This window comes from Hyperoodon ampullatus (assembly GCF_949752795.1).
Source record: "Hyperoodon ampullatus genome assembly, chromosome: 10".
Classification (NCBI taxonomy): domain Eukaryota; kingdom Metazoa; phylum Chordata; class Mammalia; order Artiodactyla; family Ziphiidae; genus Hyperoodon; species Hyperoodon ampullatus.
The window spans coordinates 71,584,715-71,603,793 of record NC_136923.1 but is presented as its reverse complement, the minus strand read 5'-3'; the positions used below and the strand labels follow the sequence as shown (position 1 = coordinate 71,603,793).

General features: G+C 49.8%; 1 protein-coding gene across 4 annotated transcripts in view; it reads right to left on the bottom strand.

Moving 5' to 3' along the window:
- DAAM2 (dishevelled associated activator of morphogenesis 2) overlaps positions 1–18,794 on the bottom strand; it is a gene marked incomplete at its 5' end in the record, with an annotated part of 45,916 nt that extends 27,122 nt beyond the window's left edge. For all 4 annotated transcript variants that reach the window (XM_079712114.1, XM_079712113.1, XM_079712115.1 and 1 more), the window contains 9 exons: positions 553–670; positions 1,714–1,780; positions 3,228–3,331; positions 4,528–4,638; positions 5,837–6,170; positions 8,915–9,009; positions 9,447–9,521; positions 12,824–12,913; positions 18,627–18,794. In XM_079712114.1, coding sequence (XP_079568240.1) covers positions 553–670; positions 1,714–1,780; positions 3,228–3,331; positions 4,528–4,638; positions 5,837–6,170; positions 8,915–9,009; positions 9,447–9,521; positions 12,824–12,913; positions 18,627–18,794 — 1,162 coding nt within the window. The remainder of the gene's footprint in view (positions 1–552; positions 671–1,713; positions 1,781–3,227; positions 3,332–4,527; positions 4,639–5,836; positions 6,171–8,914; positions 9,010–9,446; positions 9,522–12,823; positions 12,914–18,626) is intronic.
- Between the last annotated feature and the right edge of the window lie 285 nt (positions 18,795–19,079).

Sequence of the window (19,079 nt, the reverse complement as noted above, 5' to 3'; positions counted from 1 at the left end):
TATAATTTATTCAGTCACTGGGCACACCTGGATCGTAAGAGCTTAGCATCTGCTTCTATAGATACTGACATTTGGTATTTGTAAAGTGAGTCCGGAACAAGGGTGGTAGGAAGGGAGCCAGCAAGGGCTAGATAGAGGAGTTGATAAAATCTTTAAAAAAAAAAAAAAAGAAAAGCCATGCTCCTCCCACAGCTGTGCTGCTCCCGGCAAGCACAGAACTCCTTTTTGGAACGTCCTGAGAAGAATGATCACAACCCTGCCACGAGCTGGCAGTCAGAGCTGTTGGATCCTTCAGGGATCAGGCTCCCGCGTGCTGGACCAGGATGTTGGCATTGCTCAGGGCTGAGTCCCCCGCTCCTCTGCTGGGGGACAGTGCAAGTCCTGACCCCCGGGAGGAAGGGAAGAGCATGGGCCTGAGACCTATGGCCTGGCCTCCTGGGAACTTGGGTGCAGGGGGAGACATGGGGAGACTTCCCAACCCCGGGAGCTTCTGACACCTTGCCTCCAGCTTCCCCGGGCCAGGGGCTCAGGCCGGCTGGGGGAGCTACTCACAGGGCATCTGCAGGCAGTGGTGCAGGACAGACAGCAGGCAGGGGTAGGCCTCTGTGTGCTTCAGCTTCTTGTGGATCAGCTCAAACATCTGGGAAGCACTCTTGGTGTCGATGTGGACCTGAGGGTTGGAGGGCACAGTGAGTGGGGAGGGGGGAGGGGAAGGCAGCAGAGGAAGAGAATGGGGAGGAAGAGGACCCTGCTGTCATCCACTGAGCCCCGTCCCACAGCAGCATTCCTTTCCTGCCTCTGGTCCAGGCTTAAAAAAGAGACGGGCAGAGAAAAGGAGGAGAGAGCTGGGCTAATAATACCAACCAGGGTTTCCCAACCTCGGCACCACTGGCATCTTGGACTGGATGATGCTTTGTTGTGGGAGACTGTCCTGTTCATTGTGGGCTGCTCAGCAGCATCCTGGCCCTATATCTACCAGACGTCGGGGGCATCCTCCTCACACCTGTTGTGACAGCTAAGCATGTCTCTAAACATTGCAGGTGTCCCCAAGGGAAGTAAAATCTCCCCTGGTTGAGAACTACTGATTCAAACTAAGGGAAGGAAGCAGGGGCTTGGAGGATTCAAGGAGCACATGGCATAGGTTCACGGGTGCAAATTCCAGACCGACTCTGTCGTTGTGTGACAACAGCAAGCTGCTTGCCCTTTGCTACCATCAGTTTCCTTCTCTTTAAATTCAGGGCTTTTTTTTAGAATATAAAGAGATGGTGCTTGGCTACTGAAGCACCACCCCAAAGGAGGTCTCCATGTGGATAGGGATTTTATAGCACAATATTTAAGGAGCAGACGTGTGGATTTTTAGGGTTACCAAGGCTAAAATGGGAATGATGTCGTTTGCTAAGCATGATCAGGTTAGTGATGGGGAAAGGTATCTAGGGAAATTATTGGAAGACACGGAGAAAGTCATCCCAGGGGAGGCATTTGAGAATAACCATGTGTAAGAATGGTCTCTCTTTCCTTTGGGGGTTGCGGTGGGAGATGCTCTCCCCGGTTAGGGTCTGCTGGTGAGGCCTGGCAGAGCCACCATACTGCCAGGGCTCCAGAAGCAGGACCTGGCCGTGCAGGCACCCACCAGGGAACCCGGCCAACACTGGACCTACCACAGCACGGCATCTGGGACCCCCTGCAGTCGCCCCATCCTTGCAGGCACCTCACCATGTCAAACCTCCTGGCTAGCTCCAGGTCATCCTCGTTCCGGACCATCTCGAAGAAGTCCAAATGCCTAGACAGGACGGGGGGATAGAGGGAGTAGACATCACTGCCAGGCCAGCCCTGGGTGAGGGTTACAGCCCTTCCAAGCCCCCCACTGACTCAATCTGAAGGCTTCATTCAGGTGAGGCCAAGGCAAAGCCAGAAAGAAGCCAGCTGCCTGTATGTCAACACTCTCCTCCTTTACAGAATCCCATGCCCATCCCTCGGGGAGGCCAACCGAGGGTCCTATCACCTTCCATCGGGCTTTCACAAGTTCGGAACTCCTGACATTTGGGGCTGGGTCATCCCTGGCTTTGGGAGGTGGGTGTGTGAGTTCCAAGATGCGTACCAGCATCCCTGACCTCTACCCACCAGATGCCAGCACAATCCCCCACTTTGTGACGACCACAAAATGTCTCCAGGAGCTGCCAGATGTCCCCGGGCACCTGCAGTCAGGGACCACTGCCCCACATCTACCTTCCCCAGTGTTCTTTTTTTTTTTATTGGAGTATAAATGCTTTACGATGTTGTGTTCATTTCTGCTGTACAACAAAGTGAATCAGCTATATATATATATACCCCCTCCCACTTGGACCTCCCACCCTCCTGGACCTCCCTCCCACCCCGCCCCCCATCCCACCCATCTAGGTCACCACAGAGCACCGAGCTGAGCTCCCTGTGCTATACAGCAGGTTCCCACTAGCTCTCTATTTTACACATGATAGTGCATATATGTCAAATCCCAATCTCCCAATTTGTCTCACCCTCCCCTTCCTCCCCTGTGCCCGCATGTCTCCGTTCTCTATGTCTGGCATCTCTATTCCTGCCCTGCAAACAGTACTGTCCCGTGTCCCCACTCAAGGCCAATCTCTCATCCTCTACCCCATCCAGTCCTCCACGCCACCACAAAAGGACCCATTCTCTCACCCTTAAGACCTAACGTAATAAAATAGCCTGTGCAAGTGGGGTGGAACCAGAGAGGCTCACTAGTGATGCACAGGAGCTTCATTGTGCCCTTTGGTCAGCAAAGGCCTTGATGGCTTGCTTGCACCTTGGCGGGGAGCATTTCTTGGCTGAGCAGCGGGGTGCTGCGGGACGTTTAACATTCCTGGCTCACTACAACCAATGCCAGTAGTGCCCCCCACCGGCCAGTTTGAAAACCAAAGAACACCCCTACATGGTTCCAAATTCCCCCCAGTGGGCAGTACTGCCACAGTGGAAGACTACTGGGTCCACCTGCCTATAACATCAGAGATCAGACAGGAGGTCAGCAAAGAGGACAGGCAGGGGCATAGGTGATGTGGGGCAAGAAGGCGGGGGAGCTGTCCACCTCCCGCCCCCCAGAGCTGCTTCTGAGTCGATGCTGGGTGCGGCAGGTGGTCTCCAGGGGAACAGAAACCTCTACAGGAGTCCTGACCATCCCCCACCGAGGCGTTGTCGCCGTAGGTTTGCATGGGGATGGGTGACTTGGGCCTTACTTGTCCAGGATGGCATTCTCGTGCTGCCGGAGTTTGTCAATCACAGGCTGTATCCCCAGCATCAGGAACTCGTACCGTAGATGTAGACGGAACTCCAGATTATCCTGGGGGTCACCAAGGGAGGACCAGACTCACGGGCTGGTCTCGATTTCCACAGGAGTCCCCAGTGGCCCCCTCACTGCCACTCCAGTCCCACCACATCCCCTGCAGCAAACTCATCAGAACTGCTTCGAGTCCCAGAGTTGCAAGAAAGGGTGGGAGGAGACATCCTCTGACCTTGTTATTTACTCCCTTTAGCTCTCCTGCCTCACTTCCTTTAAGTCCTTCACCCGTTTTCTCTAAGTTTGTGGCCTCAAAGAGCAGTGTTGAAGAGTGATACAGAGCACACACTTTGGAACCAGACATTTCTTGGTTCCAATCCCTGCTCTGTCACTTACTGGTTTTGTGACTTTTGCAAAAGTCTTAGTTTCCTCATCAGTTAAATGGGCATGATATTACTTACCTACAGGAATAATATTCATAAGAACTGCTTGATGAGGTATGGTTAGCAACTAACCAGAACAGATGGCAGCATAAATAGCTAGTACTGACTCAGGTGACATCAGCATCTTAGGGACAGGTAATTCCCCCAATCCACCCCACCTAACTCAGGTCATCAGGACGGGACGCCAAAAAAAAGTACGCTGGCAGAAAAGAGGGAAAAGCAGAGATCATTCAATTGCCCCTTTGGACCTTCAACAAGCTGACCTTGACTGGGGCATCTGATTGCCTTAGAATTTGGGGAGTTCACCTGCTCTTCAAGTTCTTCTTCGACTGTTGCTATTTTTAAGGTCTGGGAATCCCACTCTGACCCCAAAAGAAGGAAAATCAAAAGTCACACCTCCTAACAGAAGGTGCTAGAAGAGCATGATCAGCCACCCCAGAAATCAGTCCAGAAGCAGGTCTTTAGAAAGCTCTAGAAAGAAGGGCCAACACTTGCCCTCCTCCCATAAATGACCCCCCCTCACCATCCTAAACAATCATCAGCCAGACAAGCTTGGGGTTTGTCCATGACACACATAATGCATGAGGCGACCTAGGCAGGAAGCTCCCCAGGAACCGCTCATGACAGAGAGGTTTATGACAAGCTGCTCTTTCTTGGCCCCAAGTGAAGGAGGCAAGAGGTGATACAGATAATCTGAGGACAATGATGGTAGTGTCAGCCACACTGACCCTCTGCCATTCCCCAGGTAGCACTCACGCCCTCCTCCCCGGGTCCGGAAAGTCAGGGCCCAGCAAGGGCACAGAGAAGATGTCTCACCTCTCCAGCGCCGGCATTGAGGACAGCATTGATAAAGGACATGATGGCTGTTTTCAGATTCACTTCATCTCGGTACCGGCCCAGACTTCGGTCCAGCTCATTCAGCAGTGTCTGGATGGAAAGGCAGGATGGAAAAAGAGAGGAGGGCTCAGGATCCTATGAGTCCAGCCTCTGTACCTTTGCTCCTGCCATTCCAATCGCCCAGAATGCCCCATCTGTTCTCTCTCCCCAGTGTATCCAACTCATCTTGGACCTTCCCTAAAGCTCACCTTTTCCAGGAAGCATCCTTTACCTGTCTACATCTCAGCCCCAGTCCTACCTTATTCTCCTGTCCACTCAGCCTTGGGAACTTGCTTTATTTTGCTGGGTGATGCTGAAAAGATGCTTTAGCACTTTACAGCTGTTTACAGCTCCTCAGCCCTCCATATCTGTGGGTCCCATATGTGCAGATTCAACCAATGCCAGGTTGAAAATAATGTGTTTTTTAAGTTTCAGAAAGTTCCAAAAAGCAAAATTTGAATTTGCTGAACACCAGTAACTGTTTACATAGCATTTATATGGTACTTACAGTTATTTACAGAGCATTTACATTATATTAGGTCCTATAAGTAATCCACAGATGATTTAAAGTATACAGAAGGATGTGCATAGGTTATACGCAAATACTACACTATTTTATATAAGACATTTAAGTATCCACAGATTTTGGTATCCACGAGGGTCCTGGGACCAATCCCCCGAGGATACCGAGAGTAACTGTATTCCCTGCCCAGCTCCTTGATAGCATGGGCATTACCTTTTACCTCCTTTGCATCTTCTGCAAAGGGTCAGGGGTCACTTTCTGAAGAGTAGGTGCTTTAAAATGTTTGATGACAGAATAAACATATAGTCTATAGTGGTGGATAAACCATAATGTTTGTGATAACAGTTCACATCTATTAAGACTTAGTACCAAGACACTATACTTACTGTCTATCTCTTTACCTGGAGCAGGTCAGGGAGAAGAAAAGAGAATAGCATGGCCTGAGTTCCCAGGACTTGTCCCAGTGTCCCTATAGTAGGCACTGGCCCAGGCATTGGGCTTAAAATCTCCATTCCAGCAATGGCATTCGATTCAATATTTCTTGACTGAGCCCCTTTATGAGCCAGGTGCTGGGCTCAGAGATACTGAGCCACAAAAATGAAGCAGACCAATATTCCATGTCTCAAGGAACCCACGGTCTAGTGAGGAGTCAATTTTCCCAGCCAAACCGCCCCTCTCTTAAGGCTCCTCAGCTCTTTTTATATAAGCCCTCCCCCAGCCCCGCACCTGGAAGCGCGTCCGCTCGGCTGCGTACACCTGGTAGTGTAGCATCGCCTGCAGCACCTTCTTGTGGCCGCCAGGCACCAGGCACACGGCGCCCAGGATCTCCAGCACGGCCACCTTGGTCTTGCTGTTCTCCGTGCGCAGGCTCTGTGCGATGGTGCTGATGGCCTCGGGCTGTGCCAGCACGTGTGCCCGCCCCTGGGAGTTGTTCATCAGAGCTTTGATGCAGCCGATGAGGGAGGTGTGGATGCGGCTTTCACAGGTGGCGTGGTCCATGCTCCGGAGGAAGTTCAGCAGACAGGTCAAGCCCTCCAGCTCGATGAAGCGGGTCACAAACCTGCCCAGACCAGAGCCATCAGCAAAACAGGCATCCCGCAGTTGCATATTATTCTGTATGCATTTTGCAAACAGCTACCCCCTTACCTGGGTACCGCTGTGTCCCACGGACAGTAGCCACTTGGTTCACTTGTAAAGTTTATCTAAAGCGCTAAAAACCTATCACCTCACAAGACTCAGATCTTATTTGCATTTTAAATACCATGCATTTGCACGTTGTTGGCTGTGGGTTACACAGCTATGAAGGCGTATATGTGAAACAGATGATCATGATAATTATTAGGATAATTATCGCGGCTGTTAAACCTGAAGACTCATCACCAACCACGATGGGAATTAAGAGAATTACAGTCAGACAACAAGGAGGACTTGCAGACATGGGAGCCATCAGAGTCACTGCAACAAGGGATCAAGGCTGGGGAAGGCACTCTTCAAGGGATCCCTAAGAAAACATCTGAGTTATCTTGAATGTTAGCAAAAAACATTAAAAACCCTTTAGTTCAGGGGTTCTTAACCTGGAATCTGTGTTCCCCTAAGGGGTCTATGGCTAACATTCAGGGGTCCATGAACTCGGATGGGAAAAGAAAATTACACTTTTATTTTTGGTAACCTCTACCTGAAATTTAGCATTTCCTTCAGTGATGAATGTAGGCAATAAACTATAGTGGCATTAGCAGAATCTGTGACTTTGTCACACAAAGAAATCACAGCTTTTTTCATCTCTAATTACAGTTGTTATAGGTATCTCAAAATATCATTTCCACTCATCAGGGCTTCAAAATTATGGTGGTTGCTAGTTCTTATTATTTAAGGCATAAAGAAGTACATTTATTGCTATCTCACAAATGTTTAAAACTTGGTAACTATTTCAATTTAATTGGTTCATTTTTAACTTTATCTATTTTACTATTTAACAACATCACTCTGATAAGCAGTCAATAGGTTTCATCTGGGTGGCAAAGTCATCATGGCACACACACACACATACATACACACACACACATACATATACACACACACACACACAGAGGCTTAAAACCCTTGATTCAGTAGAACAATAATTAATGATCTGAGGAAATGTCATAAATGAAGGTGAGGAAAGCACTACATATAATTAGTACATTTGATCCCCAGTGCATTTGTATTTCTACATGATTAAAGAAATACGCCTAGAAAAATAGAATGTACTCTTAAATTGTTAAAAATAGGTATTATTTATTTTCTATTTTACACTTTTATATATTCCACAAAATTTCCACCATGACTGTGTGTGACTTTTGTAATCAGAATTTTATTATGGGAAAAAAAAAATAAATGGAAGTGGGAGATGAACCCGGCAACCTCCCCTCAGCCCTTCTACTTCCTGACTTCCTCATCCTTCCTGCATCCCCTGCCCATACCAGGCCCCCACCCCACCCCGCCTGAGCAACAAGCAGGGATTAGGGGGCTCCCGTTCTTCTTGAGGCTATTTCCAGGCTCCTGGGTCAACCTAGACCACACACGTGCATGCGTGCACACGCACACACACACACGAAGATCATTGTGCTAGTAACAACTGGAGCTCTAGAGAAAGAAAAGAAAAAGGCCTGGGGCTTCCCTGGTGGCGCAGTGGTTGAGAGTCCGCCTGCCGATGCAGGGGACACGGGTTCTATCCCTGGTCCGGGAGGATCCCACATGCCGCAGAGCGGCTGGGCCCGTGAGCCATGGCCGCTGAGCCTGCGCGTCTGGAGCCTGTGCTCCGCGAGGGGAGAGGCCACAACAGTGAGAGGCCCGTGAACCCCCCCAAAAAAGAAGAAGGCCTGATTGTGGTGTTTGCCAATTTCTATGGTATAAATACCGCCAGCATAGCTGATTTCAAAGTATCAGTGTGTGTCATTGAACATGGAGCTGGGAAGAGATGCACCATTTACGTATTCCCACCAGGCACACACAGTGGGTGTAAACTCACTGAGCACATGTAACAGTAAAGAGCATACATAACAGTAAAATGTAGTCAAATCATCAGGTAATTAAGGAGTGATAAGTTTCAAGTACTTAATTACCTTTGTTTTTGATAGCATTTATTTAATCATGAGTTGATGTAATTTACATTTTCATCATAGCTATGTTTAACAACCAGCTTGCAAAACTGCTGAAAATTTTGAGAGCTGGCTCCCACAAGCCAGAATGAGTTGCCAGACACAAGAGGAGCCTGTGGCTCTCTTGGGCCCTTTCACAATGTGGCCTGGGACGTGGGGAGAGGCTCTTTTCAGCCCTTGAGACACCCATCCCCCGCTTCCTTGCCTGCTCCCACGCTAGATGGAGAAATGTCATCCAGAGACACCACATCGCCCCCTAGTGGCTGGAGTATTTCTCACCCACACTCACCCCTCTGGCGCGGGGGCCCCTCACGTGCACAGCTCTTTCTTATGTACCTGTCCGTATGCCCACCCCCCACCCCCATCCTGTTCTGTTTTCCCAATAAAACAAGCACCTGCCTTCAGTTTCTCTTCAGGATCTGAGGTTGATCTCATCTTCCCCTGTTCATCTCCCCTCCCCAACATGCCCAATCTCTGGCAGCATCCCAGCCAGAGGGGGAGTGGGAGCCAGGATGTGAAAGGAGGTAAAGTGAGCTCTAGGGGATGCTGGAGAGTGGAGTTGGCCAAGGGGACTGGGATGGGAGCCGAGGTCTGCGTGAAGCTTCGGGAAGCTGAGGGGACCGCTGGGTGAGGGGCCGTGGAAGGAAGTGAGGGAAGGCGACATCACCTCATGGGCTGTGTCCGGAGGGCCGTCTTCAGGTCTTCCACGACTTGGTTCCTCATCTCCGTCTCCTCCTCATCAAACGCGTACAGACTCTGCATCTGAGGTCGGAGAAGGGGGCAGAGGTCACGCTGGGCTGCCTGTCTCCCAGCTCCCTGCCACTCCCAGCCCGAGGGTGACCCAGGGGCTGCCCTCGCCTCAGGAATGCTGAGGCCTCAGGGAACGGTTTACTAAGACAGAGTGACAGACTCTGAGAAGAGCCATTCCCAGGCTTCACTTTCCTCATCTGTAAAATGGGGAGAATGATCAGTTCAGAGTATTTCCCAAGGCTGTGTGATATATACATAATAAATGTTTCAATGGTTTGGGGGGCTCTAAAGTCACACAGGGGCGGGAGGGATCAGGATAAAATCTTGAGAATAACTGAAAAGCTGCTGATCCCCAGAGAGGGTGGGCTGTGGGGTGCAGGGGAAGATGATGACCACTCTCCCCAGAGCCTTTCCAGGCAGGGCCGGGGCAGGACAGGGGCGAGGCTCACCGCGGCCATGGAGTTGATGCGGTCGATGTAATAGTCAGGCCAGCTGGTCGCCAGCTTGTTGGGATCCTCCTGCTCCTGGAACAAGATGAAGGACTGGATGGACACCCCAGCAAGACAGGCCCACAGTCTGAGATCCTGAGCTTTGTCCCAGGCCAGCATTCAGATTCATCTCCTAGCCCAGCCTAGACGGGGTGACTTTGAGGAAGTTACAAAATCTCCCCAGGCTTCCATTTCTTCCTTGGCAAAAGGCAGATCGTGGACATCAAACCTCAGGACCAGCCAGTGACATGAGCAGAAACCATGCAGGTGTATACACTTTCAAACAATATATACAATTAAAAATAAATTCTTTTTTTCCCTGTTATATTTGTTCTGACTCTATTTAATAAAATACAATTTTAAGTCTGTTGAATCTAATGAAAATGTGTGCTTATATTTTGTACATCTCCTTTTTCAAATTTTATTTTTTTCTGATAATATCATTCTCATTGTATTTTACAAAAGTACTTGTCGGTGACAGTTTGGACCTTTAAAAACTTGGTCTTTCTCTCAGACAGTTTGGGAAGCACTGATTGACATAGAGCATTTGGTGCAGCGCCTGGCACATAGTAGGTACTCAGTAAACTGTAACTTTAAAAAAGGAGGGAAAGAGACACTCCCAAGGCCCTGGGTTTGGAAAGAGGAAGGGTCTGTGCAGCTGGGAGGTAGAGCCCAGATGAGACCTGGCCCTCAGGCCCCAAGAGCCTCAAGTCCTCCCCAAGTGTGGGCAGGAATGAGGGGAACTGGACAAGAATTGATGCTGACTGAAAATCCAGTCCTCTCCTCCGGCCAGTGGGTCTGCTTCTGGGCATTACACATACCCTCCTCCTTCCTGTCCCTGTCCCTGTTTCATTTGGATGTTCCCCCTCATCTGCTTTCTGCCAATTTCCTGCTTTCAAATTAGCATGAACATTTACCTCCTCCAGAACCTTCCTGTTGAATCACCTGCCTGCCAGCCGGCCTGGACTTTGCCCTGCATCCCTCAGCCTCATCCACTCTGGCTTCATGATTTTGTTTCTTAAAATCCAAATTTTAGATCAGTGAGAAACCTGCCTTGATCGGGTCTTTGTGACTTCACGTGGATATATATGACCGAAGTCCCCAAATTCTAGCTTCCGCCTTAGAGAGGAGATCACAGAACATAAACGAACGTATCATGAAACACATCCTTTCCTGCCTTCACTGGCTCCCCATTTAGCCACTTCATATGCCTTTAATGAGCACCTACTACGTGCCAATCATTGCACTGAACCCTGAAAGTACTGAACAAAAAGTCATCCACGTAGTAGTCTGTCTTGTGCCAGAGGCAGGGTGACCGGTGCTCTACGTCCATTTGTGGGCCATGGAAACCCAGGGTGGGGGACATCTAACACAGAAGGCTCATGCAGGGGCTGGGGTAGGGGGTCTGAGAGGACTGGGCTGAGTTACTCAAGATTACTGAAGCTAAGAAAGGGGGAGGGTGTTAGAGACAAGAGGAAGTCCCATGTGGAAAGAGAGGCGGGTATGAAAGTGTGTGGGGAGATGACACACAACTTGGTTTGGAAGGTGGCGAGAGACGTCCTTACATTTTAGTGCATTTTTTACTTTAGCTGCACAAGGGATCAACGTCAGGGACCTCCAGAGTAAATCAGTTTGGAAAGTGGAGAACCATGAGATAGGATGAGTTACTCCTGACATTAATTTTCTCCTCCCTCCCTCCCTCCCTCCCTTCCATGACTTGAGCTTTTGAAAGACCTGCTTTCCTCACAATGAGATTCCTAAACACAGAGCACAGTATTCTGCAGGTGCTTAATACACATGGAGTTTACTAGACAGTGGCTTGCAGTGCATGCAGGTCCTCAGACTCTGGCAGGCCTGCATTCCAGCATTGTTGCAGCACTTGCCATGACTGGCTGGTGACTTCGCGTGAAGGCCTCTCTAGGCCTTCCTGGCCTCCTGTGTAGAATGAAAGACTAGATTGGGTTGCTCCTGGGTTCCTTCCAACTCTAGAATAGTGACCAATTTTATGAGCTCGGTCTGGCCCAGTATGGAGCCCGGGATGGAACAAATATCCTGAGTGAGAAGAGTTATAAAAGAGCCAGGAATGGGCTTTAAGGAGCACGAAGGAGAAACAGCCCCAAACCATCCCAGACCTGCCCGTCTTCTCCCAGGAGGGAGACTTCTGAGCCTCAGGTGCAGGAAGAGCCAGGTCCTAGCTCCCAAACACCTATACACTCTTGAGGTCAAGCGAACAAGCTGCAAGCCTGAGAAACGAGAGGGTGGAGGGGTGGGGAGGAAGGTGGGCCAAGGAAAGAAAAATAGAGTGAAAGAAACAGGCTCAAATACAAAGGAGGCAAGAGAGACGTAGAGAGAAAGAGATGAAGGAAAGAGACATAGAGATGGAGGAAGACAGCAGAAAGCACAGCCACTGGGAAAGCAGAGGGGAGGAGATAAAACCCAATTAAGACCTGGCTGCGGCCCGGCACATCCTTCTAGGGAGGATCACAATCAGGGCACTGACATCTTTTTTTTTTTTTTTTTTGCGATACGCGGGCCTCTCACTGTTGTGGCTTCTCCCGTTGCGGAGCACAGGCTCTGGACGCGCAGGCTCAGCGGCCATGGCTCACGGGCCTAGCCGCTCCACGGCATGTGGGATCTTCCCGGACCGGGGCATCGGCAGGAGGACTCTCAACCACTGCACCACCAGGGAACCCCAGGGGGCTGACATCTTTTAATGAAGGAAAGGGAGGAAAGGGTGGGGAGAGTGGAGACCAGTGTGTGTCCCTGATGTGCATGCTGCCCTGGGACAGGGCCACAGCCTGGGACGGGGCAGGGGGGGCACTAAAGGTCCAGAAGAGACCACTCACTTCCCCCAAATGGAGTTCTTCCAACAGAGCTACCCCCAGGTATGGCCCAGGGCGCACACCCTCCCCGCATACGCACAGGCACAAGAAAGGAATCTAGAGGTTTTTTTGGCCGCGCAGCTTGTGGGATCTTAGTTCCCTGACCAAGGATCGAACCCGGGCCCACGGCAGTGAAAGCACAGAGTCCTAACCACTGGACCACCAGGGAATTCCCTAGACCTGTTATCGTAGAGCTCCCTTACCCAGCACCAACTCCTGGAACCCAGTGGGCACCTGCTTACAGGATTTCTGAAAACCAGAATCCTATGTCCCTGAGTGTAAGCTCCGTGACAGCAGGGATTATTTTTGTCCTGATTTATTCACTGTCACTCCTCCAACACCTAGAACAGGACAGGTGTACAATAAATACTGGTTAAATGAATGAGCAAGCATGGAGGCAAGGGCTGCCCGTGCTGTGGACCCTGAGGGACAGCAGAAGGGAATCAGAGAGGGTACCTTCTTCTTGCTGCAGTAGATCTGCCATTTCTTCTCAGGTGGCAGTGCAAACACAGCCTCCCGGTTTTTGTCGGTGAGATCCAATTCATCCTGCAAAGACAACAAGAAATACGTCTGAAACCCAGACATGGTTGACCTTCGAATATTCAGCCCTACAGGAAATTACAGTTCCCTCAAATCCCCTTAAAGCCCTCAGCCTGCTGTCTTCCTCCAAAGAGCATCAAAGATATGACAGGGCAATTCTTTTTCTAGAAGTTCAGCCCCATCCTCCCATCTCCTTGCAGCAAGCCCTTGAGCTTCTATCCAAGCATCTTTCACTTCCTGTCCCCGTCCCTGGCTCCTCCTGTCCAGGCCCCCTGTTCCCTGCCCATCTCCCACATTGCTTTGCTAGCCCCTAGTCCTCTTGCCTGGAGTTTCCTGTCTTCCTTCCTTGTCCTTCTTAAGCTTGTCAACACCATAAATCAAGGCTTGACAAAGAAGGAAATCAGTCTACTGATCCAGTTTTTGCCCTCACCCTTCAAGTCTCTGTGCCCTTCGAGTGTCTCCCCCAGAAATTCTCTGGTTCCCCCAACCTCAGCATGGGTCCCAGCACAACTGAGGAGACCTGGTAAAGGTGATGAGCTGAGCAACTCTCCTGGCAACAAGGGCACGCCATGCCGCGGGAGGTCTGCTTCCCATGGAGGTGTGCCTGCCAGGGACAGCCCTCCAGCTGCACCACCACCAAGACAAGGCTGTGCACACGCAGGCTGGGCTCCAGCAGCTGGCCCACGCTTCCCCAGGAGCAGGACTGAGCAGTTTCTGACATCATCAAATTTAGGGTAACTCTATCGGTAGTTTGGGATGATTTTATAGGTTTGGCTGTGCTGAATGGCCCCTAAAAAAGTTCTCTTACTGAAAATTCTTCTCCTGTGATTCATGAGTTATGCAGGGGCTCATCAAAAAAAATAGTTAATGGGCCATGGGAACATAATGTGCTTTTCAGTTCAATTCTTGTAAGGTTTTTAAAAAAAAATAAAATAAAAGCAAAACTTACATTAAGACAAAACAAAGCATAGTATTACTAATCTTTACATTTTCTAAAGTGATAGCGAAAGTAATATCTAAGAAGGTACAAGGGTCTTAAATATCAATATCTACACTGTTTGTCCTTTACTTTTATTCAACGAGAACATTTTAGACTTTCCTTCACATAGATCAGAACTGTCCAATAGGAGTAGAATGTGAGACACATGTATTTAAAAAATTGTTCTGGTCACATTAAAAAAATTAAGAAGGAATAGTTGAACTTAATTTTAATAATACACTGTATTTAACCCAAAATATCTAAAATATGGTCATTTCAAAATATAATCAATGTAAAAAAAAAAAAAGATCAATGAGGTATTTTACATTCTTTTTTTCAAACTAAGTCATCAGAATCTGGTGTGGATTTCCCATTACAGCTCATGCTGGTTCAGACCAGCCACGTTTCAAGTGTCAGCAGTCCCACGTGACCAGTGGCTGCCATCCTCAACGGCACATTCAAAGAGAACTTGAAACCATGCCCATCGGGTCACCTGCCTTTCGAACTAAAGACTCCAGCAGATCTAATGCTAAAGGAAGGTTCTTCCCTAGAACCACTCTCTTCAGATCCCAGGAATGTCCCCAGACCCTGCTCAGGGTTTCTGAAGCATTTCCTTTCCACGGTCAGAATCAGAAATAAAAGAAAGAGATAGAGTTCTGGGCACCTGACACTGCCCAGAACAAACTGCATCTCTTCTACTTTTGCTTATGCAGTTAGTTCCACCCGGCCTGCCCTCCTGGCCCACCCATCCTGTGGACCCTGGTCTAATTCCCAAGCTCAAAGTTAGCATCCTCCCGTAAGCCTTCCACAGCCCCTTCCAGGTAAGAACACCTCTCCCTTCCTGAACTCCAGAGCAGTTCTGTTCAACCTTGTATTCTGGCTATGGACACACTGGTCTTTTCTCACCCGTGGTCTCTGTCACTAAATCAAAGGACCTTTCTTGGCGATTTGGCTCGGCCCAGGTAGCCCATGACTCTGCGGACCATCCACTCCTTACTGAGTCTCTCTTCCCTGGTTTCCTGGACAAGCACAGTCTTGGGCAGTCCCTCCTGCTTCACTCTATGTTCCTCCTGGGACCCCCGACTTCTCCTCTCTCCTACCATCCAACGTTGAAGTCCCAAAGGGCACCGTCCTGGGTCCTCTCCTCCCCTCCTCCTCTATGCTTCCCCGGGGTGAAGCCTTCACAGCCATTCCCAAGGACTCAGTGACGATCCTAAACTCTCTCAAACCTGTACCTCCAGCTCACCAGTGTCCTGAGCTCCCAATCCTGGCACCCAGGTGCCTCCTATACTGATCAACTTTGGTGACCCTCAGGTACCTCCCACACTCATGTAGTGTCAGGATGTGCCAGGCACTGTCCTAAGTGCTTAAGGTTTACTCATTAAACTTGCAACAGCCCATTTTACAGGTGAGGAAACTGATGCACAGAGAACATATGCAAACTGCATTCATCATCCCAGTCCCCTAAGTCTGGGTCTCCACTGGCACACCCTGTCCTGTACAGGGTCCCATCATCCACCCACAACCTCACATAAGAAACCTGGTGTTCCCCGGTTCCTGCTCACTCACCAAGCCCAACAAATCCTACTATGCTTCCTTCTCAGTAGCTCTGGAATCTGTCCACTTCTCCCCATCCTCACTGCTAACACTTTAGTCCAAGCCACCATCCTCCCCAGCTCGGAGTGCACCAAGAGCCTCCCAGTGGTCTACAGAGAACACTTCTTCAACAGGGTACCCTGGATGGAGGGACCCTACTTTTTTTTTGAGGAAAGTAGATTGGATCACCTCAAACCCCTGCTTAACCTCTTTGGTGGCTTTCTATCACCCTTAGGATCGAATCCAAAATCCTTGGTTATTCTCATCGTGATGGTGTTCCCCGCAAAAGGACCCAGCTCTTTCCTGACTTGAGACTCTCACATCTGCTGCTGCTTCTGCGGGGGACTCTGTGGCCCTATTCTGCACCTCCATTCACTTATCTAACCATTGCTGTGCTTTCAGATCTCAATGGAAGTGTCACTGCTTTCAGGGGAGCCACCATGACCCCCAGTCTAGAAGAAGGCTCCCTGCTAGACACTCCCACAGCTCCCTAAACATTTCCTTTCAAAACACCCACCACGTTATCACTACTGTTCAAGATTGGCCTTCCCGTTCGGCTTCATGTTCTTGGGGGCAGGAACTGCTCCTGTTGGTTCGTCACTAAATCCCTGGCAGCCCCACGGGGCCCAGCACACAGCAGTCTCTCAAGAACTATTTTTCATTTGTTTGATCAATACCTCACGCTAGTCTTCCTGCAGACAAGACGGGTCTGACTCATCCTTTTTTGCCAAAGTACCTTGTAAAAAAAAACCAAAAAACCCTGCCACTTAAAATGCTCAATAAACACTTGGTGACTAAAAGGGCCAAAGGAAGGAACACCCCTTGACATGTCCTTCTTTCAAAACTCACATGCTCTGCTCAAGACGATGTCCCTGCCCAGGATAATGCAAGAAATATATTTTTCATCTTCATTCCCAGCTCCTATCCTAGAGCTCTTAAATCCCTTGGAATTTCATGAATGATAGAAGTGATAGGAATATCTTTTGTTCCTGACACAGAGCTCCTAAATCCCTTGGAATTTCCTGGGTGATAGGAAGTGACTCTTGGTGGACCCTAGATAGCTTCGAGGTGGAGGTTGGTCGCCAGAAGGATCAGGCCTTGATTAGAAGCCTAGAACATTCAGCCTCACTTCCCAAACTCTGGGGAGAGAAGGGCTACAGATCAAGTTAAAAAATCTTTCATGTTGAAACTGCCATAAAAGCCCGTAAATGGCAAGGCTCAGAGAGCTTCCGGCTGGGTGGATGCATCCACGGGCTGCGAGGGTGGGGAAGCCCAAACTCCACATGGGCAGACTCCTGTGCTCAGGACAGGAGCCTTACCCTTCTGGGTCCAACCCTATGTACACCTTCATCTGGCTGTTCACATGTATTCTTTAGAATATCCTTTATAATAAACTGGTAATAGTAAATAAAGTGTTTCCCTGAGTTCTGTGAGTGAGCAGTTCCAGCAAATTATCAAACCTGACGAGGGGATGGTGGGAACCTCCGATTTGCAGCCACATTGGACAGAAGTGTCGGGAAGCTGGGACCCACCCCCTGTGGTTGGCGTCTCAAGTTGGGGGCTGTCTCGTGGATCTGAGCCCTTAACCTGAGGGGTCTGCGCTAACCCTGGGTAGTAAATGTCAGAATTGAGTTAAATCGTAGGACGCCCAGTTGATGTCTGTATAAAATTGGAGAACTGCTTGGTGTGGGAAAACCCACATATTTGGCATCAGTAGTATTCTGCATAAAAAACGGATCTTGCAGGACTAACACGGATCAGGCTACGAACGCTATTCTACGCCAGCAAAGGCTTTGTTCTCTCCCACCTCCGGCCCCACCCTGAGGAAAGGTATGAATCACGACAATGAGTTTTCCTGAAGCTGATGTGATGAGGAAGGTGGATCACTGTTTCTCATCACGTGCGTGGGTCCATCTTATAGTGGTCCTGTGATGTGAAGAGCTGGATCGCCTTAATCAGATACATCCATGACCGAATCCAAGTATGAAACCCCGTTCCCAATCACACTGCCTTGTTTCTCTACAGGCCAGCCATGAGAATGAGTGACCAAGAACTAATGGTAGGTGACCTTGTGCTTATTGCTCTCTGCCAGGGTTCAGGCCCGAGTCCTGGGCAGGGGTCCTCCTCCCCAATCCGGGACTTTCTTTGGTGTGCAGGCTTTGTCTCACCATCAGACCTCCCAAGGGAGGAATCATGCTTCTTTCCTGTTCTGTCTCCTGTGGTCAGAGTATGACATGTCACACACAGGGTGCTGCTGTGGCCTGAATGGGTATCACAGAGGGTCAGGAAGAGCTGCTACCAGTATAAACGATAGAGCTTCTGTCTTCCCCAGGCTAGACATGGGATGTCATCATCCCAGACCCTACCCACATTCCAGGTGTGATACAGGCATCTCTACCTTCCTGTTTCTAGTTAATCATCCCCTGTTCTGAGACTTGTGGTTGCCGAGGGGGAGGGGGCTGGGGGAGGGATGGAGTGGGAGGTTGAGATGAACAGATGTAAGCTATTATGTATAGAATGGATAAACAACAAGGTCCTACTGTATAGCACAGAGAACCATATTCAATATCCTACGACAAACCATAATGGAAAAGAATATAAAAAATGTATATATATGTATGACTGAATCACTTAGCTGTATAGCAGAAATTAACACAACATTGTAAATCAACTATACTTCAATGAAAAGAAGAAAATCATCCCCTGTTCTGAGGTACCCAGTGTCCGTCTACAGAATTCCACCCTGTCTCTTCTTTCTGTGCTTGAGATAAAAGGATCCCAGGGAAATTCCGGTGAGCAGAAGAGAAAAAGGTGCCACGTGCTCTGATGTTCTCTGAGGCCCCTCACTGCCTGATTTCACAAAGGCGTGGACCTGCTGCTCTCATGGGAGCCTGCTGCTACCCCGTGAGGTCTAAAATCCAGTGGAGATATGACGGAGGTCCACCTTTCATGGTGCCCACCCCAGTGAGTGACTCTGTTTCTCCCCCATAGCTGAAATGTCCTCAGGGCTCACCTCAGCCCCAAGCAGAGTTTCAGCAGGTGAAGATGCCAGCACATGGGCCCCTGCCCTCTGTCTGGCTCTGCCTGCTCTAGCCGTGGCCCTCCCCATTGCCAACCCCCCTCCCTTCCCACCCCCTCACTCACCACCAGCTCTGCAAAGCGGACGTTCAGCTCCTCTGGGTTGGGGATAGGACTGGAGAACTCCATGTACTGCAGGGGGTGGTTGTCCCGGAGGTTGATCTCAGGGAGGTCGCTGCCCCCAAAGCAGCACAGGAAGCCCAGGCCATGGCGGCTCCTCTTGCGGGGGGCCATGGTCACTGCCAGCTGGGGGGACAGTCCGCAGGCAGATGCCCTAGGTCCTCATGGTGACCTGGGTAGAACAGAAAGCACAGAGTGGTCAGGCACGGCAGCCAGGTGGACAGGGATGTGGCCACTCTGCCACCATGGCTTCGTTGCCCAACTGTCAGGAGCCTTCAGCCCAATAGCCAAGCCCCTTCCTTCTCCCACAGCCATGAACACTTTCAGATTCTCCCTCTGTGCCCCTAGAGAAGACAGGAGGGCTGTCGTCACAGAACGTGACTTCCAGGAGGTCAGAGC